Source organism: Lepus europaeus, chromosome 9 (assembly GCF_033115175.1).
Source record: "Lepus europaeus isolate LE1 chromosome 9, mLepTim1.pri, whole genome shotgun sequence".
Taxonomy (NCBI): Eukaryota; Metazoa; Chordata; class Mammalia; order Lagomorpha; family Leporidae; genus Lepus; species Lepus europaeus.
This window is the reverse complement of record NC_084835.1, coordinates 31,773,506-31,797,869: the sequence shown is the minus strand read 5'-3', so window position 1 is coordinate 31,797,869 and position 24,364 is coordinate 31,773,506. Positions and strand designations below refer to the sequence as shown.

The window sequence follows — 24,364 nt, the reverse complement described above, 5'->3', positions numbered from 1 at the left end:
GGGGTTCACAATAGCTCCCACCCTATCTGGAAATCTGAAGTAGTTTTTGCATAACAAAAAGGAGAAATGAGTCAGCAGCTATGGACGCAGGCTCTTCCCACCCCCATCACTGATTTTTTGGAGCAAGAGCCAACCCCCCCACCCTCTGTCGCCCAGGCTCTGATTCCTCCTCTACAAAGGGGAGCATCACAAAGCAGCAAACCCACCATTTTCCAACAGAAGCAATGTTTAAAGCCTTGGAGGTGACCATCGGTCCAGCGCTGTTAAGACACCTTTTCTGTTACCCAGCTTCCAAATGGGAGTGCTGGTTGTTAGGTTCAAGTTCTAGATTGGCTTACTGCTAGTGCACACCCTGGGAGGGAGGCATCAGTGATGACTCAAATACAGACACTTTGTCTCTTCACCACTCAAATTAAAAAGATAAATAAAGATTCACCAAGGAGAAGAAAGTGGTCATAAATCAACAGGCCTTTAAGTTAAAAAAAAAAAAGTGAGAAAGAGGGCTCGGGGTTTCTAAACATTCTTGACCCTCACAACATTCCATCTGAAGCCACACAAAATTTTCCAACGCCAGTGGACACGCTGCAGGTCAGCACTACCAGCACTCACCTCTGCCATAGGCCCTGGCTTTCTTCGGATTGAGTTTGGGCTTCAGAGGAGCCCCGGGCTTGAGCTTGGCTTTGGGGAACTGGGACAGGTAAGTCATCACCGAGTGCTCATCCACGTCCGGGTGAATAATCTCTTCCGGAGTGATGACCTGGAGTGACGACACAGCGCATGAACATCTGGAACACACCAGCTGGCAACCACCTGAGAATCGTAAGTCTATTTTGGCGCAAAAAACGTTGAAGTCCACGCATGGTTTTTTTCATAATACGCATTCTGTATGAACTTTTAGAAGTCTCCTTGTATTGAAGTATTTGTAAAGATCTCTTAAAGCAAACACTACAAATACTAAGAAACTGAATCAGCTTCTCAGTTAAAAGAAACATCATTAAACCAAGGTCACAGAACCACCATCCTCTGTGGAAGCTCCAGAACCCTCCACAAACAATTCTACAGGTAACTTCCACAGGTTCATGGCTAAATCCTTCCCCTGGCTAACCTCTGCAGAAAGAATAAAAAGAACAAGTGAGGAGGAAGAAAAAAGCAGCACTCATGGGGTGCGTACATATTACAAAAGGTGCACATAGACAAACTGGACAATTTTTTTTGCTTATATACATACTGTCTGTATCTCTATTAACTTAAAAAAAAACAAAAAAGACAACACAATGACATATTAGACATGTGGGCTCAATATAGTAAGAGCATTTTTTAAAATGTTTATTTACTTTCGTTTACTTGAAAGGCAGAGCAACAGGTGGGAGAAAGAGATCTCTATCTACTGGTTCACTCCCCAAATGCCCACAATAGCCAGAGCTGAACTAGTCCAAACTTTGGAGCCTGCTACTCCATCCAGATCTCCAGCACAGGTGGCAGGAGCCCAAGGACTTGTGCCATCATCTGCTGCCTCCCAAGATGCTTTAGCAAGAAGCTGGGTCTGAAGCAGAACTCAAACCAGCACTCTGATATAGAATGCGGGCATCCCAAGTACAGGTTTAACATCCTGTGCCACAATGCCTACCTCCTTATGAGCCTTTTTTAAAAATGGAGAGGCAGGGTAAACATTTGGCACAATATTTAAGATGCTACTTACAATACAGGCACATTGGAGTGCCTAAGTTTGACCTACAGCTCTATTCCAATTCCAGCTTTGTGTTAATGTACACCCTGGGAGGCAGCAGGATGATGGTTCAAGCACTTGGGTCCCTGCCAACCTCCTGGGAGACCCAAATTGAATTCCAGGCTCCAGGCTTTGATCTGGCCCAGCCCTGAATTTGGAGAGTGAACAAGGAGATCCAAAGGGAGATCTTGTTCTGTCAATGTCAATCTCTGTCTTCCCCCCAGCAAATAAAATGCAAATAAGCACATAAATTTTTTTTTTCAATGGCAAAGGAGTAAATTTCTCCTGAAATACATCTGAGGACAACATTAGACCCACTCTTGGACAGAAGACCATCCTGAAGCCTCGGTTCCACCACGTGATCCAGCCCACAAAGTCCTCCTTGCCCCAGCAACGGTGCCAGGAGGCAAGCCACAGCAGACTTGGATGGACAGCAAGCTCAGCCTCACAAACCAGGTTAACCAAATTCAGCAAGAGAACATATCAATGATCAGCCTGGGCGAACAAAATAGCCACTGGGGTTTGAACAGTCACCTACATACACTGCAGAGAAAATAGGATGTGTGTTGACTTGGCACTTGTTCCCGGCAGCTCATTCAGTGGCTTCATGGTGTCAACATCACATGGACGTCAAAAGGAGGTGGTTTTAGGTTTAGGAGGAAACGAAAAGCTTACCACACCATTTCCTCATGATGGATTAGCCAAGAAAAGGGTCACGTCCCAGAGACGGAGTCCAAAACCATACCAAAGAAATAGGCAAGTGTCTCTACCTTCCAAGGATCCTGTTACAAAATACACTGATCTCAACTCTGAACACCAGCTCAGACCTTAACAGACTTCTACAGTGAGGTCATCAACCCCATGGCTGCCTGCAACTTCTCGAGAGCCATTGTGCTGAACTGTTGAGGGGAGTTCTCCTCCTGCTAGGAAGACTGGACCTGAACAAAGCCATGTGGCCACCGTAGATGGTGTCTCCCAGACTCATTTAACTTCCAAGTTCTCTTGTTTTATTCCCAATTGGTTTACAGGCAAATCTTTCCCTGATTTCCATTAATGGTGAGTTATCCTGGTTCACATCATCATATTGGATTAAAATTATCCTATTTCAAGTATAGGTAGGGGGGCCTGGCACTGTGGTATAGCAGGTAAAGCTGCCACCTGCAGTGTTGGCATCCCACATGGGCATTGGTTTGAGTTCTGGCCGCTCCACTTCTGATCCAGCTCCCTGCTAATGGCCTGGGAAAGCAGAAGATGGCCCAAGTCCTTGGGCCCCTGCACCCATGCATGAGACCCAGATGAAACTCCTGGCTCCTGCCTTTGGCCTGGCTTAGACCCAGCCATTGTGGCCATTTGGGGAGTGGACCAGCAGAGAGAAGACGTCTCTCTCCCTTCTGTGTGTGTGTGTGTCTCTCTCTCTCTTCCTCTCTGTCTCTCTAACTCTAACTTTCAAATAAATAAATCTCTACCAAAAAAAAAAAAAAATTACATAGGGGCCAGAGTTGTGGTACAACAGGTTAAACTGACACCTGCAATGCTGGCATCCCACTTGCACATGCCATTTTAAGTCCTAGCAGCTCTATTTCCTATCCAGCTTCTTGTTAATGTGTCTGGGAAAGCAGAGGGAGATGGCCCACCTGGAGTCCCTGCACCCATGTGGGAGACTAAAATGAAGCTCTGGGCTCCTAGCTTCAGCCTGGCCCAGCTGAGGCTGTCACAGCCATATGGGGAGTGAACCAGCAGAGAGAAGCTAGCTCTTTCGCTCGCTCTCGCTCTCTCTCACTCACTCTCTCTCACCCTTTAGCTCTGCCTTTCAAATAAATAAAATGAAAGTGTGTGTGTGAGTGTGTGTGTGTGTGTGTGTAACAAATGGTCAGATAATGGCATTTACTTCTGGCTTAACCTAATACTTAAGGGTCCATACTTGCAGTTTGGGGTTTAAAGATAGCCTCTGCAATGTCTGGTGCAGAAACACTAGAAAACCTGCCAGCATGTGACTACAACAAGACTTCTGCATGATCTATCTACAAGCAGTCAAGTCCACGAGAACCTATAATCATAGGTGAACTGAGGGAGATGGAACAGCACCACAGGCTGAATGATGAGAACATCAGACTGGTGGCCTGACCCAGCAAGGCATATACCGAGCACACGGCAAGTGAGTGGGGGGACACAGCCTCCCGGGACTCGGTATGCTCGCGCATACCTGCGGGACACCCAGCCAGTCGTCGGCCTGCTGCATAGCTTCTCGGGCGTTATCCACAGGCTTCCGAGGATCCCAGGATTCCCAGTCTGGGCACAGACCTGTTAACAGAACACAGAGGATGCTTCAGCATTAGCCGACTGAAGAGATCAAAGTAAGCCATGCCCCTAAATTCAAGCCATACAATCTCTCAGAGAGATATTTCTTCCCAAATCTCAATGAATTACTTTGTAGGCAAAAAGTAGCACAGGTAGGAGTGTGCCATGGGGAAAACCCTAGCACACTAAATGAGTCTTTTCCTTTGACTTGCTATCTCCTTGCAGTAAGATGGGGATCACTGGGGCAGGCATATAGCCTGGCCAACACCCTCATAGCCTATCACAGTACTCCATTTGCTACCCAGCTCCAGCTTTTGACTCCAGTTTTCTGTAATGTAGTTCCTGGGAGGCAATAGTGATGATGGCTCAAGTAATTCAGTTCCTGTCACTCAAGTGGGCAATCTGGACTGAATTCATGCATCCTGGCTTTAGGCTGCCCAGCACCTCTGGCTGTTACAGGCATTTGGAGAGTGAATCAGTGGATGGGAGCCACCTCATTCTCTTACTCTCTCTTTCCCCTTCTGATCCCTCTCCCCCTCCTGCCCCTAGTCTATCTCTTTCTGTCTTTCATACAAATTTTGTAAACAAGAATAAAATATAAAGATTATCCATTCATTGATAAAGTAGTATAAACAGATAAAGGCTGTAAAATTATTTGAGCCAGGTGACTTTTAACAAGAGGTTTTAAAAAAAACAAAACAAAAAAAAAAAAACTTTGTTCCTGGCTATACCTAAAAAGACTAGACTAGGATTCTGCATGATTTACAAATCTACTTGCAGAAGCACAGAATTATCTAACAAGTCTTTGTAGGTACCAAAAATAAAGAACTGGAGTAAAAATCCCCAGGTTTAAACTAGAATGAGGTATGCTAAATTGTGTCTTGGGAAGTAAGGGCACAGAGAAATGAACCAGTGTGGTATTCTGTATTATTCTTGGATGACACCAACTTACAGGCTCTCAAGGAAGAGTGAAGCCTTCAGTCAGTCCTTCTTCCCTACCCAATTGACACCAGATCATTCTATTTTGCATGTGTTGCAAACCACTAGCTTACTATTTATTAATGTGCCCAGGACATACAGAGCAGTTGCAAATGGAAAATAAAAGTATATATTTTTAAACTAAAAAAAGTACAAAATCATTGGCTATGGCTTTTCAGCTGAGTATGTACAGCAAACTCTACCCATTAATCTAAACTCTCCAGTGAGGATAATTACAACCTTGGTATACACTCAACCACTTGACAAAGAGGAGCCCACTGAGGCTGGCAAAGGCTCCAACTGGAGCCTGACCAAGTTCTATTTCACAGCAAAACAAAAAGAAAAGGGCAAAGAAAGCCATATATAGTCAAACCTGTGGTTAATAGTAATGGGTACTTTCCACTCAATGGACGATTTTCGATTTTTTTGCCAAGCCACTTAACAGGGCCACATGTTTCTGCTGAAACCAACGGGAAAATAGGCAGCCAAGTGGGAAGACACAGGACTCCAGAGTAGGGAAGCTAAACCCGAGGCCCGCTCCAAGCACTGAGGCCTTCACTGGGAATGTGGATAAATTACTGAATTTAATGCTCGGGCATATCTATACATATAACTAGGTCTGCTGTAGAAAAGGTAAAAAGAGCCACTTTGTAGTCTTATTAGCTGTCTCACAATGGGCTAAACCAAACAGACACACCAATTATAGCAAAGCAAGCTACTCCATTGAAAACTAGTAGTTTTTATTTTTTTATTTTTTTGACAGGCAGAGTGGACAGTGAGAGAGAGAGAAAGAGAGAGAAAGGTCTTCCTTTGCCGTTGGTTCACCCTCCAATGGCCGCCGCGGTTGGCGCGCTGTGGCCAGCGCACCGCGCTGTTCCGATGGCAGGAGCCAGGTGCTTCTCCTGGTCTCCCATGGGGTGCAGGGCCCAAGCACTTGGGCCATCCTCCACTGCACTCCCTGGCCACAGCAGAGAGCTGGCCTGGAAGAGGGGCAACTGGGACAGGATCGGTGCCCCGACCGGGACTAGAACCCGGTGTGCCGGCGCTGCAAGGCAGAGGATTAGCCTAGTGAGCCGCGGCGCCGGCCGAAAACTAGTAGTTTTAAGGGGCCATATATCCCCATCCCAAAGAGATGGGTGAGGCAGTGATATAATATGAATATGATTTGGCCCCGAACTCATACATGACTTCAAACTCTCAAATCATGAGTTAAAAAGTACTAGGAGAGTGGTAACTTAATCCAGTTATGGTATTTAGAGGTGGGGCCTGGTAGGAGTGCTTAGGTCACTGAGGACACGCCCTAAGAAGGTGGTTGGTAGAAAAGCCTGAGTTTGCACCCAGCCTCTCTCTACCCCGCGCCCCCCCCCCCCCCCCCAGCTTCCTGGCTCGCCATACGATCCTTCCTCCACACCAGCTCCACGAATGCCGTCCACCATCTTCATAAGACACCAAACCAATCTTGGGCTCGATATTCCAAAACCCTGCTAAATACACCTTTTCTCTTTATGAAGTGAGTTGCCTCAGGTACTTCGCGGCAGTACTGAAAAGCTGACGACATAGACACGCATCCCTGGGCTCTTACCTGGGGCACAGCTATCTACCAGTGCTCCCAGGGCTTTGCCATCTTGCCAGTTCTGGTTGAAGTTGGTGATGGGCAGATAGGGGATCTTGTTCTGGATCCAGCCCAGCAGCCTCTGCTTTGGCGTCTGCTTCTTGGCGTCATCATCCCCTTCGTCCTCCCACACAGGCATGGAGATGGAGTAGTGGAGGATCAATGTCCACACCAGGCCCAAGATGAGCTTCAGGTTCCCATCCACGATGGCTTTGCTGTCTGCAGAGAGAGGCACAGGTTCAGTCACTCCTCTGGGTCACAAAAGTATGCACAGTCATTTTTGTTTAACAAAAGTGAAGAAATCCTAGGCTATTAATATTATATTAATAATAATATATTAATATATATTAATCCTATTCATTTAAGATGGAAATGATGTGATGCTGGGATTTGCTTGAAAACACTTGGTGTTGGGAATAGAAAAAACATGATCGATATGTGCTATTAACTGGCATCCCTGGATCATGGCTACATCAGAATACACTCAACTATTATCTCTACTTTGGTGTATGCTTGAAATTTCCCACAAAAAAAGGGGTTTTAAAAATTTAAAGAAATCTGGGGCTGGAGCTATGGCACAGTAAGATAACTCTCTGCCTGTGGCGCCGGCATCCCATATGGGCGCCAGTTCTAGTCCTAGCTGCTCCTCCAATCCAGCTCTCTGCTATGCCTGGAAAAGCAGTGAAAGATGGCCCAAGCGCTTGGGCCCCTGAACCCACATGGGAGACCTGGAAGAAGCTCCTGGTTCCTGGCTTCATACTGGCTCAGCTCTGGCTGTTGTGGCCATTTGGGGAGTGAACTAGCTATTGGAAGACCTTTCTCTTTGTCTCTCCCTCTCACTGTTTATAACTCTACCTCTCAAATAAATAACTAAAATATGTTATAAAAAATTTAAAGGAATCTGAGGGGACCATTGTGGTACAGTTGGTTAAGTCACTGCTTGGGATGCCCATATTTTACATTGTAGTGCCTTGGCGAGTCCCAGCTACTTCATGCTTCTGATCCAGTTTTCTGCTAATATTGCACCTGTCAGGTAGCAAATGTCAGCTCATGTGCTTGGATTCCTGCCATCTATGGGGTAGACGTGAGTGGAGTTTTTGGCTCCTAGCTTTGACCCTAGGGTAACTATTGTGGGCATTTGGGGAATAAGCCCATGGGTGGAAGATCTCTCTTTTCTCTGTCTCTCTCACTCTTTCAAAAACATACATACTTTTAAATAATAAAAATTTAGGCCGCCGCCGTGGCTCAACAGGCTAATCCTCTGCCTTGCAGCGCTGGCACACCAGGTTCTAGTCCCGGTTGGGGCACCGGATTCTGTCCTGGTTGCCCCTCTTCCAGGCCAGCTCTCTGCTATGGCCAGGGAGTGCAGTGGAGGATGGCCCAAGTGCTTGGGCCCTGCACCCCATGGGAGACCAGGATAAGCACCTGGCTCCTGCCTTCGGATCAGTGCAGTGCGCCGGCCACAGCGCGCTGGCCACGGCGGCCATTGGAGGGAGAACCAACGGCAAAGGAAGACCTTTCTCTCTGTCTCTCTCTCTCTCTCTCACTCTCCACTCTGCCTGTCAAAAAATAAAAATAAAAATAAATAAATTAAATTTAAAAAATAAAAAATAAAAATTTCAAATGTAAATCATTTCAGAAACATAGACAATAAAAAGAAGTGGCCACATTCCAGAGATAACCACCTGCTAACCTGGTGGTCACCAATCAACAAAGTGTGAGTGTATGTGCGCACATGTGCACATATGTATGGATATGTTTTTGCTGCCCTGAATTTGTATTACATAATACAAAAACATTGTTTCCCTGTAAATGCTTAGCCAAGGTCATGGCCCCTGCTAAGATCCTCCCCTGCTTAACACAACCCGAGGTATCCCTGGCCAGCCCCTTCCACAACTCCTGCTGCCATTTCTTTCTATTCCCTCCTCCCCGGGCTCCTCTTCAGCACTGTCTTCTTTCCAACCTCCATCTGCCCCAATGTCTGGGGTCAGCGCTGTGGCAAAGCAGGTTAAGCTGACCCTTGGGAGGCCTGCATCCCATGTCCATGGAGACTCAATCTCTGTCTCTCAAATAAATAATTTTTCAAAGAAAAAATAAAATAAAAGTAAACCAAGCACAGGGCCTGTCTAAGCACGTAGGCCGCGGGTCGGTGAAGCCAGCCAGCCTGCGTTTGAGGTCTTATGCGCAATAAAGTGGCAATGGTCTGCATAAAACCCCAAACACGGCATCGCCTTCTCAGTGCATGGGTCTGCTGCCTGGCTCCATTCCAGCTTCTTGGCTACTGTGGACATCTGGGGCGTGAGCAAGCGGATGGGAGCTCTCTTTTTCCTCTGTCTCTTTCTATCTCTCTACTTCTCAAAAAAAAAAAAAATTAAGTTAAGAAACAAAAGAAATTAAAAAGCAGTACATGGACCTTGCACAGAATCCAAGGAATTTGCCCCACGGAACCAGACATCCCTCCAGCTGGCAGCCGTGATCACAGCTGGGGTTTTCGGATTAGATGTTCTGCCATGAGTTGTCTTTGAAATGCTATTGATTACTCCTTTACCACCTACGGATCCTCAGAAATTCCAAATCAAGCAATTTTCCATGCCAATTTCCTTTATTCAAGCTCAAGGGAGAAGAGCAGCCTTCAAAAGAGTGGACCAAGAGGGAAAAAAAAAAAAAAGCATGAAAAAGAACAAAAGAAAATGTGGGTTTGCACACTGCTTGTCAGGGACCACAAGCAGCCTGGCACACTTGAGACACTGATCTCTTGCACCCGAGGGACTTGAACAGGCCACAAAGTCGCATCCAGCCACAATCTTCAGTCTGTAAAACTCAAACCTTCCCAGCTACTCGTTAAGTGCTTTTTGAAAGCAGCACTGCAGATTTAATTCATAACTCAAAACACGAAATCAGTTGGCTCTATCTTTCCTCAGCGTACATATGTTGGTCTAAAGGAATGAGACCCAAGTCCCTTTCAGAAAGATTTTAGGGGAAATATGACCCAGTTAAAGTCTGGGCCAAATTTATGTAAAATACAATGCCCAGAACTTCTGTTTCCAATGAATTCCAGGTAGGTGTCCAAGTGGGAACGCCCCCATCACAGTCTCACTGGGATCCATGCCACCTTCCTCCTGCTACTCTGACAGCCCTCATTTCCCAAGGGATTCCGACAGGTGAAAGTTCAAGTGTTACGCCCAAGCTCTTGGAGCAGTAAAGAGAGGGCAACTCGCCCAGAAAGCCTCCCCAGCACCCCTCCACATGAAACAGGAGACTCCCCAGGCCTTGAAAGAGAAATAAATGGTCCACAGCATGGCGGCACCGATGTTGGAGCACTGCCGCACCCCGTAGAGTCTGTGGACCTGAGTGCGTCCAGCCGTGTTCACGCAGGCTGTAGGCGTGGAACAGGAGTGACATCAGTGCACTGCCACGTTCACGTGGGCTTTAGGCACGTGGCATGAGTGAACAAGGAGCTCATGGCCAGACCAGCAGAAGCATTTCCACAGAAACAGCTGCTGGATGCCATCTCAGGAGCACAACAAGCCAGCGTCCACCATGCCTGCCCAGCCTGCTACAGCTCAGACTTCAGTGGGTAGGAATCTGGCTGTGGGCTTCTCCCTTCTGTGCTGCCCCACAAACTCCGCCCATCACAATTCCTACATAACTGGTCCTCCAATCAGACACACTACTCAAAACTGTCCAGGGGCCGGAGCCGCAGCTCACTTGGCTAATCCTCCGCCTGCAGCACCAGCATCCCATATGGACGCCGGGTACTAGTCCCGGTTGCTCCTCTTCCAGTCCAGCTCTCTGCTGTGGCCCGGGAAGGCAGTGGAGGATGGCCCAAGTGCTTGGGCCCTGCACCCGCATGGGAGACCAGGAAAAAGCACCTGGCTCCTGGCTTCGGATCGGCACAGCGCCAGCCGTGGCAGCCATTTGGGGAGTGAACCGATGGAAGGAAGAGCTTTCTCTCCATCTCTCTCTCTCACTGTCTATAACTCTACCTGTCAAATAAAAAAAAAAACTGTCTAGTGTCCAGCCTTGCTATACCATGAAAGCAAGGAATGTGTTTGCCTCATTTCCGTACGTAGCCTGGAAACATCTCTTCTGGAGACCAGTTCCCCAGGGTCAGGCGCCCCCCTCTGCCCAGGTCAGGATCCTGAGTGCAGTCCCTTGCCTGCCTGCCCAATATGCCTTCAGGGAGCTCCAGGAGGCACCTGCAGGACCTTCTCCCTGGCTGTGACTGATTAACCAGGGAGGCAGGGTGGTGGCCCACGAGGAGAGGCGTGGTCCGACACTCCTGCACACTTTCACCTGCCTGGGTAGGGACAGCAGATCGTCCTCTGCAGGCATCAAGGAGACAGAGGGGCATACACCAAGGCACCAAGGCCACCCTCTGCACTGTGATGTGGTGTCTGGGGAAGCAGATGCCACCCACTCTGCTCCTGGCCCTTTCATCTCCATGACCCCCTGAGGGGCAGTGTTGCAAAGCTATTTCAAGCACAGGCTCTGGAGCCAGTGGCTCGATTTGTCCCTTTGAACCATCCACCCACCCTCAGCATCACTGTTCCTCACCTATCCAACGGAAATGAGCAAAGTCCCCGACCTCACAGGCTGCTGGAAGTAGGTAGGGGTAGGTAGGTTACAGAATGCAAGAGTCCAGCCTAATGCCTGGCATACAGCAGGCACTGAATAAAGCTTACCCCCCTCTCCCCTGGTACTCCTTCACTTAGTATCGAGTCCTGCTGTGGCAAACACTCTTCCCTACAGCCAGATGCACAGATGCCAAGAGTCCAATGCGTGTATGCCAGAAATGGCTACAAACCACCAGGTGATGCAAACATTCATGTGTCACCCCCCAGAGCCAAGCAACTCATTCTCAGGGCCAGGGCCACAGCCTCTGAGGCCCCTGTTGTCCTGTTCCAACGGGAGGCAGACTTAGAATGCTACAATGAATCCAAGATCTAGGAGCTCTCTGCAAGCTGGACACATAGGAACTGGGCAATGAGGGAAGACAGCAGGGCCTGAGCCACAAAGGCCACCCAGGAGACAAACTACAGATAACTTAGCAGACCTTCCTGGAAAGTGTAAGGTACAGAAAGCAGCCCAGGCGGGCCCAAGGTCTGGTCCTTCCTTGACTTCTTGGCTTCATTTTGCCCTCAGCTCACCTTCTGTCTCTGTCCCTGGTGCCCACCTGGCCCCGAACTCCCTCCTCATCCTCTCTCCCACGTCTACAAACCAGCACAGGTTCCCTGTGAGGCGCCCCGGCAAGACTGTGCGTCCTACTCCTCTCACTGGGCACCTGCAACCACTGTGGTTTAATAACCCCCTGGGAGCTCAGCTGCCCCCTCTGCCCCAAGTGTCAGCTCCACTCCGCAGAGTCAGGCTTGGCTCTCCACTGTCTCAACACCAAGTGCACCTGGCTGTATGGGAGACAGCCTGCCCACTCGGCTCTCCTGACCTTCCCTGCTGCGGTGCTTCAGGAGCGGAGTGATGCATGTCACAGAGAGGGTGCAGTAAGTATCCCCCCACACACAGCTTGTTAGACAGAATTCTGCATGCTCTAGGATGTGGCCACTGCCGAGCCCCCGCGGGCCACCCAGAACATGGCTCAGAGGGAGGGCCCAGAGAGGGTGCGGTTCTGCAGCTGGCAGACTCAGCTCCATTGCTCTGTCTCTCCGCACCTCAGTTTCATCATCTGTAAACTGGGGGTGATGCTGGCCCACTGGAATAGGACTGCCAGCAGCACTACCTATGGCAACACACCTGCAGCTCTCACACCCACGCACTTGGTTCCCAGTAGCACTTGTAGGATTATTACCGTAATGCTTACCACCACCGACCTCCCATGCCCTTATCAACCCAGAGTCAAAAAGGACAAGAGCAGGAGAAAGAAGTGAAAGCTTATCAGTTCAATGCTGCAACCTGCCAGCTGGCAGTGTGGTTTCTGGACAGCTTAGGTGACTTGGCTGAGCCAGGAGCAGCACCTTAGGGTGGGCTCACTGCAGCACGCAGATCACCTGGATCCAGAGCCCCAGGGCCCACTTTCTCTCCAGCCTGCCTTCTTTCCAAGCCTGCACAAACCATGGCTGAACTACAGGCTTCAGGTATCCAAACAATAGGGGGCCCTGAACTGAAAGAATGCAGCTGGTTGCTTTCCTCACTTTCCTGGTCAAAACTTAGTCTAGGGGTGAGCGTTTGGCACAGTATTAAGTCAGTGCTTGGGACACCCACATTCCATGTCTCAGTGCCTGGTTTGAGTCCTGGCTACTTTGCTTCTGCTTCCCTGGGTGGCAGCAGATAACGGCTCAAGTATTTGGGTTCCTGCCAGCCATGTAGGAGACACAGATGGAATCTGGGGCTTCTGACTTGAGCCTGGTCCAATCCTGGCTATTGTAGGCATTTAGGAAATAAATCAGTGGATGGAGGATTTCTCTCCATCCCTCTCCATCCCTCCCCCTCCCTCCCTCTCTCTCTCTCTCTCTCCCCCTCTGCCTTTCAAATAATATAAAAGTTAACTAATTACAAAAAGGCAGACAAATTTTAAAGAAAAACAAACAAACCTAGCCTACAAACGTCCATTGCACCCCTCCCACTTCTGCAACAAGAAAGGCCAGGACTGGGGTCATACTTCCGGGGTGCCACAGCCCTTCCATTCACACAGCACATGAGGAACTGTGCACTTTGCTGCAGGCACCCTGAGGCCCCTGGCAGGACGAAAGGGGCCAGGCTGGCTTCTGTCTCCCTTCCAGGTTGTGAAGAATGACGAAGAGACCTGCAGCCCTGATGACTGAAGCATATCCATAGCCAAGGCCATTCTTTGGGCACTAAAATCCTCTATCCTCTGCTCCCTCCCAGGCGCCAGCTTCCAGACAGATGGCTCCTCCCAGCTGCCCTTAGAATTCAGTGGTGAGCAGAAGTAAAATGCACCCTCACTTCAGGGCCCAGGACCAGCCAGCCCCATGCGCTGCCCCACTGCCGGCCAGAGCCCTCGACACTGAGACCACCTAGCTGTGACCTGCCCCAGGAGAGTCCTACAAACACACAGAAGGAGCCAGGGCCTCAGGCACCCTGCCCACCTGAAGACTGAAAAAAAAAAAAACCAACCTCAGTTCACATTCTTTCTGCCAATGTTGTTTTCTAATCTCTTTGTAACAGCAACTGAGCTATAACCAGAGCATGTTTCTGGACACTAGAGGACCTGGAGTCACATGAGCCTATTCAGTCGGAAAGAGAAAACACTGACCACAATAAAGCCAGGGCACGGGGGTCAGCTACATTTCCGACTCCCTTTCCTGCTCATGAACTACTCAAGGACTACAAAGGAGCTGTTTGAATTAACTGTTACATACATGACTGTGCCAGGGTCCCGAGTTAATAAACAGTTCATTCAGAAGGCCTTTTATGTTGTTCATTTTCCTGTTTTTTTTTTTTTTCTTTAAAGATTCATTTATTTATTTATTTATTTATTTGGAAGGCAGAGTGATGGGGGGAGGGGGACGGGAGGGAAGCTGAGAGGGAAATGGATCTTGCATCCACTGTTTCACTCCACACTGGCAGCAAAAGCTGGGACTGGGCCAGGCCAAAGCCAAGAACCTGAAATTCCACCCAGGTCTCCCATGTGAACAGCCAGGGCCCAAGTAGCTGGGCCATTCTCTGCTGCCTTCTTCAGGTACATTAGCAGCGAGCTAGACAGGAAGCTGAATCAGCAGATGAGAGATCTCCATGTTTGTCTTTAAAACAAATAAAGAATATTTTAAAGTAGATTAAGTCATGAAGTCAGGATTTTCATGAATTGATTAATACCTTCACTGAAGGAATGGGTTCATTACAGCAAGAATGAATTTGTTAAAAAAGCGACTTTCACTCTTCCTTGTTCTTGAACCAGCATGCATGTACTGTGTGTGTCTCTCCTTCCTACTGTGTGATGCACCACACCATGTAATGATGCAGCAAGAAAGCCCTCCCCCAATGCAGCCTCTGAATCTCACACTTCCCAGCCTCCAGAACTGTGGGACAAATAAACTTAGAATGTTCACAAATCACCCAGTCTGTGGTACCACATAGTAACAGTAGAAAACAGACCAAGACAGCACACAAAATAAAAAACCCTCTCACTGCATTGAGAAGGATTCTGAAATCACATGTGAATTCAGCAAGAAAGACTGCTAAGTGGATTAACCATGTCTACCATGAAGAAGGCATGGGGAGTGTAAGTTCAGCAAGGAAGATTACTGTACAGATAGATTGGCAATGTCTGCCTTGGGCATGGCATGTTGGAAGGGTGGCCAGGATTTCTCTGCAGCAGAACTGAGTAAATAAATATTCTCAAGTCCTTGACTGACATTTCTGTTATAGGCCCACAACACATTCTCATGTATAAACTCAGACTTCGAACAGCCTACCTTATCAACTATTCCTTCTGTTCTCTTTCACTTCCTTTTATTTTGGTACAGAGAGCTAGCTGGATGAACTTTCAGAGAGTAGATCTGCTGATGGTGTACTATTTTGGAATTTGTCCCAAATACCCAGGTTTTCTGGCCTCACTTTGTAAGTTCCATTTTCATCACCCAGGCACTTTGTTTTCAATATCTTTTTTTTTTTTTTTTTTTTTTTTTTTTTTTTTTTTTGACAGGCAGAGTGGATAGTGAGAGATAGAGAGACAGAGAGAAAGGTCTTCCTTTTTGCCGTGGGTTCACCCTCCAATGGCCGCTACGGCTGGCGCATCTCGCTGACCCGAAGCCAGGAGTCAGGTGCTTCTCCTGGTCTCTCATGTGGGTGCAGGGCCCAAGGACTTGGGCCATCCTCCACTGCCTTCCAGGGCCATAGCAGAGAGCTGGCCTGGAAGAGGGGCAACTGGGATAGAATCCGGCGCCCCAACCGGGACTAGAACCTGGGGTGCCAGCGCTGCAAGGTAGAGGATTAGCCTGTTAAGCCTCAATATCATTTTTAAAGACTTTTTATCATGCCGGCGCTGTGGTGTAGCGGATAAAGCCACCACCTGCAGTGCAGGCATCCCATATGGACTCCTGTTCAAGTCCTGGCTGCTCCACTTCCAATACAGCTCTCTGCTATGGTCTGGGAAAGCAGTGAAAGATGGCCCAGGTCCTTGGGCCCCTGCACCCACGTGGGAGACCTGAAAGAAGCTCCTGGTTCCTGGCTTCGGATCGGTGCAGCTCCGGCCATTGCGGCCAACTGGGGAGTGAATCAGCAGATAGAAGACCTTTCTCTCTGCCTCTCCTTCTCTCTCTCTATGTAACTCTGACTTTCATATAAATAGATAATTTTTTTTAAATTTTTAACATGTCAGAGAACTAATTTATATCCAATAACAATGCCATATTGGACTAAGTGATAAACAAAACTTCCACATAGGGAGTTTTAAATGGTTCACGAAGGGGCCAGCATTGTGGTGCTGTGGGTTAAGCTGCCGCTTGTGACACCAGCATCCCAGGTTCGAGTTCTAGTTGCTCTGCTTCTGATCCAGCTCCCTGCTACTGTGCCTGGGAAAGCACCAGATGATGGTCCAAGTACTTGAGACCCTGCTATCCATGTGGGAAACCAGGGTGGAGTCCCAGGATCCTGGCTTTGGCCTAGCCCTGCCCATCTGTTGCAGCATTTGGAGAGTGAACTGGCAGATGAACGATCTCTCGATCTCCATCTCTCCCTCTCTCTCTGTAACTCTGCTTTTTTAATAAATAAATAAATCTTTAACAACAAAATATTGGAAGGATTCTAACCTTGTTAGGTCAAAGATGGAAGCAATCAAAAGTATTTCAAATGATCAAGGTGCAGCTAGGTTATAGCTGTTTTTTAAATTGATTTATTTCTATTTTATTTGAAAGACAGACCCAAAGAGAGAGATCTTCCATCCACTGGCCCCCATTCCACATAGCTGCAACAGGCTAGGGCTGGGCCAGGCCCAACTCTGGAACGCAGAATTCCTTCAAGTCTCCCACATGGGTGGCAGGACCCAAGTACTGGAGCCATCACCCGCTGCCTCCCACTATGCACATTAGCAGGAAACTGGATTGCAAGAGGAGCCAGGCACTAGGACACGGGATACGGCAGTTACAAGTAGCAATTTAATCACAACACCAAACACCCGGGCTCCTAAACTAGGTTTCTGACCTCAAAGCAACAGGTCTCTACGGAAACGCCTCCTGCCGCACAGTTGTCCCGGGGACTAGCACAAGGGCCCCCAAGGACTCTTGAACTGCAAGTGCAAGAGGCCAAGTCCAGACCCTGGGAGATTCAGGCTAAACCCCAGTGTGAGTGCGCCAGGCCTGAGCCCAGCGGTCGTCTGTCCCTTGCTCACAGCTTCCTGAGAATGCGTCCAGCTGAAATAACAAATGCTGGCTGTGAACGGAGGTCCTTGTGACCTTCAGACTCCCGCTCAGTCTGTCCCTGCGGCGAGGCCATCTCGTCTGAACTGCAGCTCGCTCTCCTGCGAGGAGAGCTGGGCCCTCCCTGAGGCCACCCACCCACCCCCACACACACACGCAAACCACAGGGCCAGAAGTGAGGGCAGGAGGCGCCATGCCTGGGAAAGCCACCAACTCTCCTCCCATCAGCAGCTCTCACTTCCAGGCTTTCCTGGTGGGTCAGACTCTTCGGCAAGTGTCACCTCCTCCAGCCCTCGCTGTGGCTCTAGAATGGTGACTTTTGTGACAGATCCCATTGTACAGATGAGATGGCAGAGGCTGCCAGATGTCCAAAGTGACACAGATGGAAAGCCTAGATTTCCACTCAGTTCTCTCTGTTGCCAGCACCCAAACTCTTAGCTCACTACTTTTTTTTCTTTAAGATTTATTTATCTATTTGAAAGGCAGAGTTATAGAGAGGCAGAGCAGAAGCAGAGAGAGATGTCTTTCATCTGCTGGTTCACTCCTCAGAAGCTGGGCTGATCCGAGGCCAAGAGCCAGGAGTCTCCTAGGGTCTCCTACTTGGGTGCAGGGGCCCAAGGTTTTGAGCCATCTTCCACTGCTTTCCCAGGCACATTAGCAGGGAGCTGGATTGGAAGTAGAGCAGCCGGGACTCAAATCGGCACCCAAAGGGGATGCCAGTACTGCAAGCGATGGTTTTACCCACTGCATCACAGCACCAGCCCCAGCTCACTACTTCTGACTCTACCTGATATTCACAACAACTGGAAGATGTGAATGCATAATTTTTTGTGTGTGTGTGGCAGATGAGCTGGTATATAAACAGTCCATCCACAAGCCCCCAATTAATACAGCACTGTGCTTGGGAGGTGAACCAGATCTCTTTCTTCTACTTTTTATTTATTTATTTTTTTATGTATTTGAAAAGCAGAGAGACACACAAAGAGACAGAGAAATGACAGAGATTGTCCATCTGCTTGTTAACTCCACAAACCCCCATAACAGCCAGGAATGGGCCAGGACAAAGCAAGGATCTTGGAACTCAATCCAAGTCTCGAAGATGGATGGCAGGGACACAAGTACTTCAGCCTTCACTTGCCACCTTCCAGGGTTCATATTAGCAGAAAGCTGCAGAGTAGTGAGGGCTTGAACCCAGGTACTCTGATATGGGATGCAGGCATTCCAAGTGCTGTCTTAACCACTGCCAAACACCCACCCTCAACTACACCAAGTCATTCCCAGGAACCTTAACCTACAAGGTCCCAGCACAGAAACTCGGCAGGTGGGCAACATATAAAATGACAGCACAAGACCTGGGAAGTGCCAATAAGAGTCTGAGATGGATTATTCTCCTTGTCTCAACCACCATTCACCAGGCCTCTGCCATCCCAGAAATAGGAATTGCAACATCACGGCCTCCTCCCTCCATCCAGGGGGGCCCACACATGCTTCCAACACCTTCCTCAGCCAACTCTTGGGGGAAACCATGGAGGACAGGAGAGGCAGGTCTGCCCTTAATTATCCAAGCCTGTATCTTCTCTCGAAAATAGAAATTAGGGTTACTCATAATAAAACACTCAATGTGTCTCCTTCTTCTGTGTTGAAACCAGCATATATTGCCCCACTGCCTGCTAAGCTCCAGGCCCTGGGCTGGATACAAATGACACCTCTGTATAAGAAAGGAAGTTAAATTGGCTTGAAAATATTCTGCAAAGAGATGATAACATTATAATGAAAACTGGCAGCTCCACGGGGCTAGATGTTATTATTAAAGACTTTTAAAAGAGAACAAAGAAGTAGACAAAAAAGCAACTTCTGGCTTTTTGTCCTTCATTCTAAATTACATGAACTAGGGACTTCTCTCCCCGCTCGGCCTTACAATAGTAAAAGTGACAGTGAATATATTTTCAACTCTAAGCTTGTAGGAGTTGATTCTCATTACAAAATTAGAGCAATGAGGCTTCGAGCAACGAGGCTTCACTGGTTTGAAAGAGAAGCAATCATCTTGTATTTCCCCTGTAACTAACCTCCTATTACAGCTCTTAGAAGCTTGCCACAGCAAATGGCAAGCGGCCCAAAGATTGTGGAGTCATGAAAAGGAAGAAAACTCTCAATTTAAAATCTTGAGCAGGAACCAAGCTGAGAGAAATTCCAAATAATTTTTATAACTGCCGGCTCTCACCATCACCAAGAGAAAGAGGATGAGTGGGAGGAAAAGATCTTCTCAGGACAAAGGGCTCTGCCCAGACTCTGCCCACACTGATGCTTCTCAGACAGTTCAGTTGGTGGCTCCAGTGTGTACCCTTCCAGGGGTAGGCTTTTGGTGCAGAGGGTAAGATGCCACTCGCAAGGCCCACATCCCGTATCAGAGTGCCTGGGTTCAAGCCCTGACTCCACTTCTGCTCTTGCTTCCTGCTAATGCACACTCTGGGAGGCAGCAGGTGATGGCCTCTACCACCCACATGGAAGACATGGATAGAGTTCTGGGCTCCTGGCTGTGACCAGGCCCAACTCTGGCTCTTCTGGGCATTTGGAAAGTGAGCTAGTAGACCAAAGTTCTATCTCTCTCTCACTCTCTCTTTCAAATAAAGTGAAAATAAATCTCTTTAAAATTGAGGTTATTAAAAACAAAAATTTAGACCTTTCCACCAATGATGACAAAGGGAGGCCTCCAAACACACGTCCCACCCAGTCACAACAGCGCTCTCAGCCCAGACCCCAGCTTCCTGCTTGCAGGTGAGTTATTCACAGCGCAGTACAGGGAAGGGACTTCAGCAGTTCCCTTACTGATGCAGCCCACAGCCAAGTAACTGAGGGCCCAGGAGAAGTCCAGGTGCTCTGTCTGGAGTCAAAGAAGCCTTAGTTGCCTCCCAAGCACAGCCACATAATAGCCATATACCTTGGAGGGGATCAACCTGCTGTTCGCAGTCTCTGCAGAGGCCAAGTGAGCTGGTAGAACACTGGGACCACAGGCAGCAAGGCAGGTGGCACAGTGTCCCACAAGGGCCCCATCCCATCAGCAGGGACTATGACTGCTGTTTCTACCATAACATTAGAAACACATGCGAGTGAAACAGATTCAACACCACTCAACTCTGGCTCAAGAATGCTCAGCACACAAGGCCCCAGAACGCTGCCTTGCAACACAGACGTGCATTCCATCTGCTCACGACCACAGGCGCTGGGCCCATTGGGGACTAGGATCAGGGCTGATAGAATCAAGATGTTCTTTGCTCCGCGAGCCGCTGAATGAACTGGCAGTTTGCTCAAGTCTGCAGGCCACCCTGACTCCTCCAACAGATTCCCGAGCAGTCTGCAGGAGCCAGAGAATTCAACACCAGTTCAATTAATTCGATTTGAAGCACGAAGTATTCAAGCAAGTTTCCCAACAAGACTTCTTCTTCTTTTTTTTTTTTTTAATTTTTGACAGGCAGAGTGGACAGTGAGAGAGAGAGAAAGAGAGAGAAAGGTCTTCCTTTGCCGTTGGTTCACCCTCCAATGGCCGCGTGGCCGGCGCGCTGTGGCCGGTGCACCGCGCTGATCCGAAGCCAGGAGCCAGGTGCTTATCCTGGTCTCCCATGGAGTGCAGGGCCCAAGCACTTGGGCCATCCTCCACTGCACTCCCAGGCCACAGCAGAGAGCTGGCCTGGAAGAGGGGCAACCGGGACAGGATCCGGCACCCTGACCAGGACTAGAACCCGGTGTGCCGGCGCCGCAAGGCAGAGGATTAGCCTATTGAGCCACGGCGCTGGCCAAGACTTCTTCTAATGGGAGTGAGGGGGTTGCATATTAAAGTGATCTTTAAGCATTAAAGCAGTGCATGACACAATATGACCAAGAGGGAAAACTGACCACACTGCACATGCCTCCCAGACAATATACGGTTAAATAAGCTTTACATTCAAGAAAGAGACTTAACAGGCTGCTGTGAAAAGAATGGGAAAGATGTGTTTGTTACAACAGGGGCAGGCATCCATGATGTCATTAAGTAAGGAGGGAGGGCAATTTGCAGAAAAATCTCAATCTTGCAACCCTGGACTTTTAAAAAATATTTTTAGAAGGTTTATTTATCTATTTTAAAATGCAAAACACGAGAGGTGGGGGGAGGGAGGGAGAGAGAGAAAGAGAGGGAGAGGGACAGGGAGAGGGACTAGGAGAGGAAGAGGGAGGGAGAGAGAGGGAGAGAGAGGGAGAGAGAGAGAATCTCCCATCTGCTGGTTCACTCCCCAAACAGCTATAACAGCAGGGGCTGGGCCAGGCCAAAGTCAGGAGCCAGGAACTCCATCCAGGTCTCCCACATGGGTTGCAGGAGTCCAAGTACTTGGGTCATCTGCTGCCATCCCATATGCATCAACAGGGAGCTGGACCAGAGGCAGAGCAGCTAGGACTTAACCAGAGCTCCGATATGGGATGCCAGTGTCATAAGAGGTGGCTTAACCCCACTCTGCCACAACACCAGCCCCACAACCCTGTTTTTCAGAGGCATGATTCTGCTCTGAACAGAAGGACCTAGGGGTACAACAAACTGTCCCTACAGGCTCCTCTGCACTTCCATGTCCTGTTGCCATTGCTGTTACATGCTTCTGCATTATTTGAACTTTTACAATACAAAACATAAATAGTTTTTAAATAAATGTTGGCACACACCATCAGAAACTATAATGTTCATACTAAGGAATTGTTCACGTTAATAAAATTGTGTGGATCCCGCCAGCGCCGCGGCTCACTAGGCTAATCCTCCACCTTGCGGCGCTGGCACACCGGGTTCTAGTCCCGGTCAGGGCTCCGGATTCTGTCCTGGTTGCCCCTCTTCCAGGCCAGCTCTCTGCTGTGGCCAGGGAGTGCAGTGGAGGATGGCCCAAGTCCTTGGGTCCTGCACCCCATGGGAGACCAGGATAAGCCCCTGGTTCCTGCCATCGGATCAGTGCAGTGCGCAGGCCGCAGCGCGCCAACCGCGGCGGCCATTGGAGGGTGAACCAACGGCAAAAGGAAGACCTTTCTCTCTGTCTCTCTCTCTCTCTCTCACTCTCCACTCTGCCTGTCAAAAAAAAAAAAACACACCACACAAAAAAAAAAACATAAAAAAATAATAATAAAATAAAATTGTGTGGATCTGTAGGCACAAAATATGGGAAAATCCAATGATAAAAGGAATGTTTACAGGAGGTTGGAATCTGAGTTAAAGAGATGCTGGGAGAATTAAATACAATTGGGCTCATAGATATATCAACTGCTTCCCAAATAAACAAGAAAATGTTTACCAACATCACATTTGTTTTGGAGTGGCATAAGGAATGGAGGGAGGTGGGGAGGGCTGGGTAGGAGACGAGGAGATGGTCTCTCATTTTTTTTAATCTGAAAGGCAGAAGGGACAGATCTCCCCTCTGCTCGTTGCCTCTCCGACTACACACAAGAGCAAGGCCTGGGCCAGGTCAAAGCCAAGAGCCCAGACTCAATCTGTGTCTCCTATGTGGGTGGCAGGGTCGCCAAGCCATCACCTGCTGCCTCCTAGGGTACCCATTAGCAGACTCAAATCCAGGCACTCACTCATATGTGGAGTGTAGGTGTCCCAAGCAGCATCCTAACTGCTGTACCAAACACCACCCTACGCGCTCACCTTTTTATACCACATGATTTTCATCGTGTGCCATGTGACCTCTGCACAGATGAATACCAGAGATGCCGTGGGCTCACCCCGTTGTCTTTCCCAAGACCTCCTTTTCTCCACTTCCTCACACCGGCCATTCAAGTCCCTGCCCGATCCTCACCAGACACCCTCTTCCTGGGCAGGGGGTCTCCTCAGGAGATGGCCCTGGCCATTTCCAACAGCTTGCCTGAGGACTAGCACACACAGGAGACTGCCTCACAGGAAGATGGAGTCATCTGGCTGCCTTCAGGCATGTTCTTCAAGCTAAGAAAAACAACAACAAAAACCAACCACTCAGCTCCTGATGCTTTCCTGCCTCCTCTTCCTGGCACCCTGGGAGCCTCACCCTGTGAGGTAGGGAGCAGTCCAACCTCCCAGGTAAAAGTGGACCTGAGGACCTGAGGACCTGACCCAGCGCCATGACCCCCAGTTCTCACAGCTACTTTCTGAGGTATCATCGTTAGCTCCATTTCCTGAATGTTAAATGCTGATGAAAAAGATTGCAAGGGTACTTCACAAAGTTCATGGAAAATGGAACTAAAAGATTAAGTTTATGTTGGTACAAAATAAAAAGCTGGAAAAATGTATATGATGTCTTTAAAAAGTTCATGGAAATGGGAACTGAAAAACTTTATATGGCATGAATTTTAAAACTTTATATGGCAACATAAACCTAACTTTTAATTCTAGTTTTCTACTAACTCTGTGAAGGACCTTCCTATTAAACCAAGAGTCCCACAGCTCATAAGCAGTGGAGCAGGGATTTGAATCCAGGCCACTGACTTCAGAATCTGTCACAGACTGCTCCACCCAGAGACCGGCACGGGCTTAAAAGGAAGAGAGCCATACATGGACATGATGGTGTTACAAAGGCTGGAAAAACAATGACAAGCCAAGGAGAAAAAAAAAATGTGGTGAGGTTACATCATCCTCCTAAAAGAGATTTATCGCTGTGCCCCTGAACCCTGCTCCACGCTAACCGGTGGCAGGAAGATAAACAGCCCAAGCACACAGCAAGTCGGCTCTGCTGCTCGAAGCGGAACACAGGCTAACATTCCTGAGGCAGCGGCCCAAGAGCGAGGCGAGCGAGTGACACACGATTAATATCCAAGGCATCACCCTAACGGCCAGCTGCTCCTGTGGCTGAAGACACTCAGCCCACAGCCAGATCTCTTTATCCCCAGCCCTGCACGCACCAAGTCGGTGCCTGAGGCAGAGGCTACTCCCCAGCTCGGGGGCTGCAGTGCCCGCCCCGCGTGGGAATCTCACAGCAGCCCTGCCTAAACTTGGAGCCACTGCCCTATGTTCCTCAGACCACACTCAAGCCTGGCCCATCCTCTTACCATTTACCGTGGGTTTTCTTCAATCAATTCACTTTTTCTTTTTCCCTTAGCTTAGGAATTATGGTCATGGAATCAATCACAGGCTGGATACACTAGCTGCACTTTCCAAATACATGTGACAAAACTGTCACCACTTATAACTGTTAGTTGTGTAACTCTAAATAGCATCTTAGGTACCAACTCTTAGAAATGACAGGACTAAACATTAGCTTTTCCACACAAAAGGGTTTTTCAATGGTCAAATAACTGAGAACACGTACAGACTGAACAAGGTTTAAACGGCTGCAGGGTTGAGGCGCACTCAGTCAAAATGCCAGCATCCTATATTAGCGACTGTTCAAGTCCTGGCTGCTCTGCTTCCAATCCAGCTCCCTGCCCAGGCACCTGAGAAGT

General features: G+C 48.6%; 1 protein-coding gene across 5 annotated transcripts in view; it reads right to left on the bottom strand.

The window, feature by feature from the left end:
- Window positions 1–24,364, bottom strand: part of FLNB (filamin B) — a 154,505-nt gene that overhangs the window by 83,841 nt on the left and 46,300 nt on the right. For all 5 annotated transcript variants that reach the window (XM_062201154.1, XM_062201158.1, XM_062201155.1 and 2 more), the window contains exons 2-4: window positions 6,585–6,833; window positions 3,930–4,027; window positions 610–757 (exon numbers count right to left, since the gene is read on the bottom strand). In XM_062201154.1, the coding sequence (XP_062057138.1) occupies window positions 610–757; window positions 3,930–4,027; window positions 6,585–6,833 (495 nt within the window). The remainder of the gene's footprint in view (window positions 1–609; window positions 758–3,929; window positions 4,028–6,584; window positions 6,834–24,364) is intronic.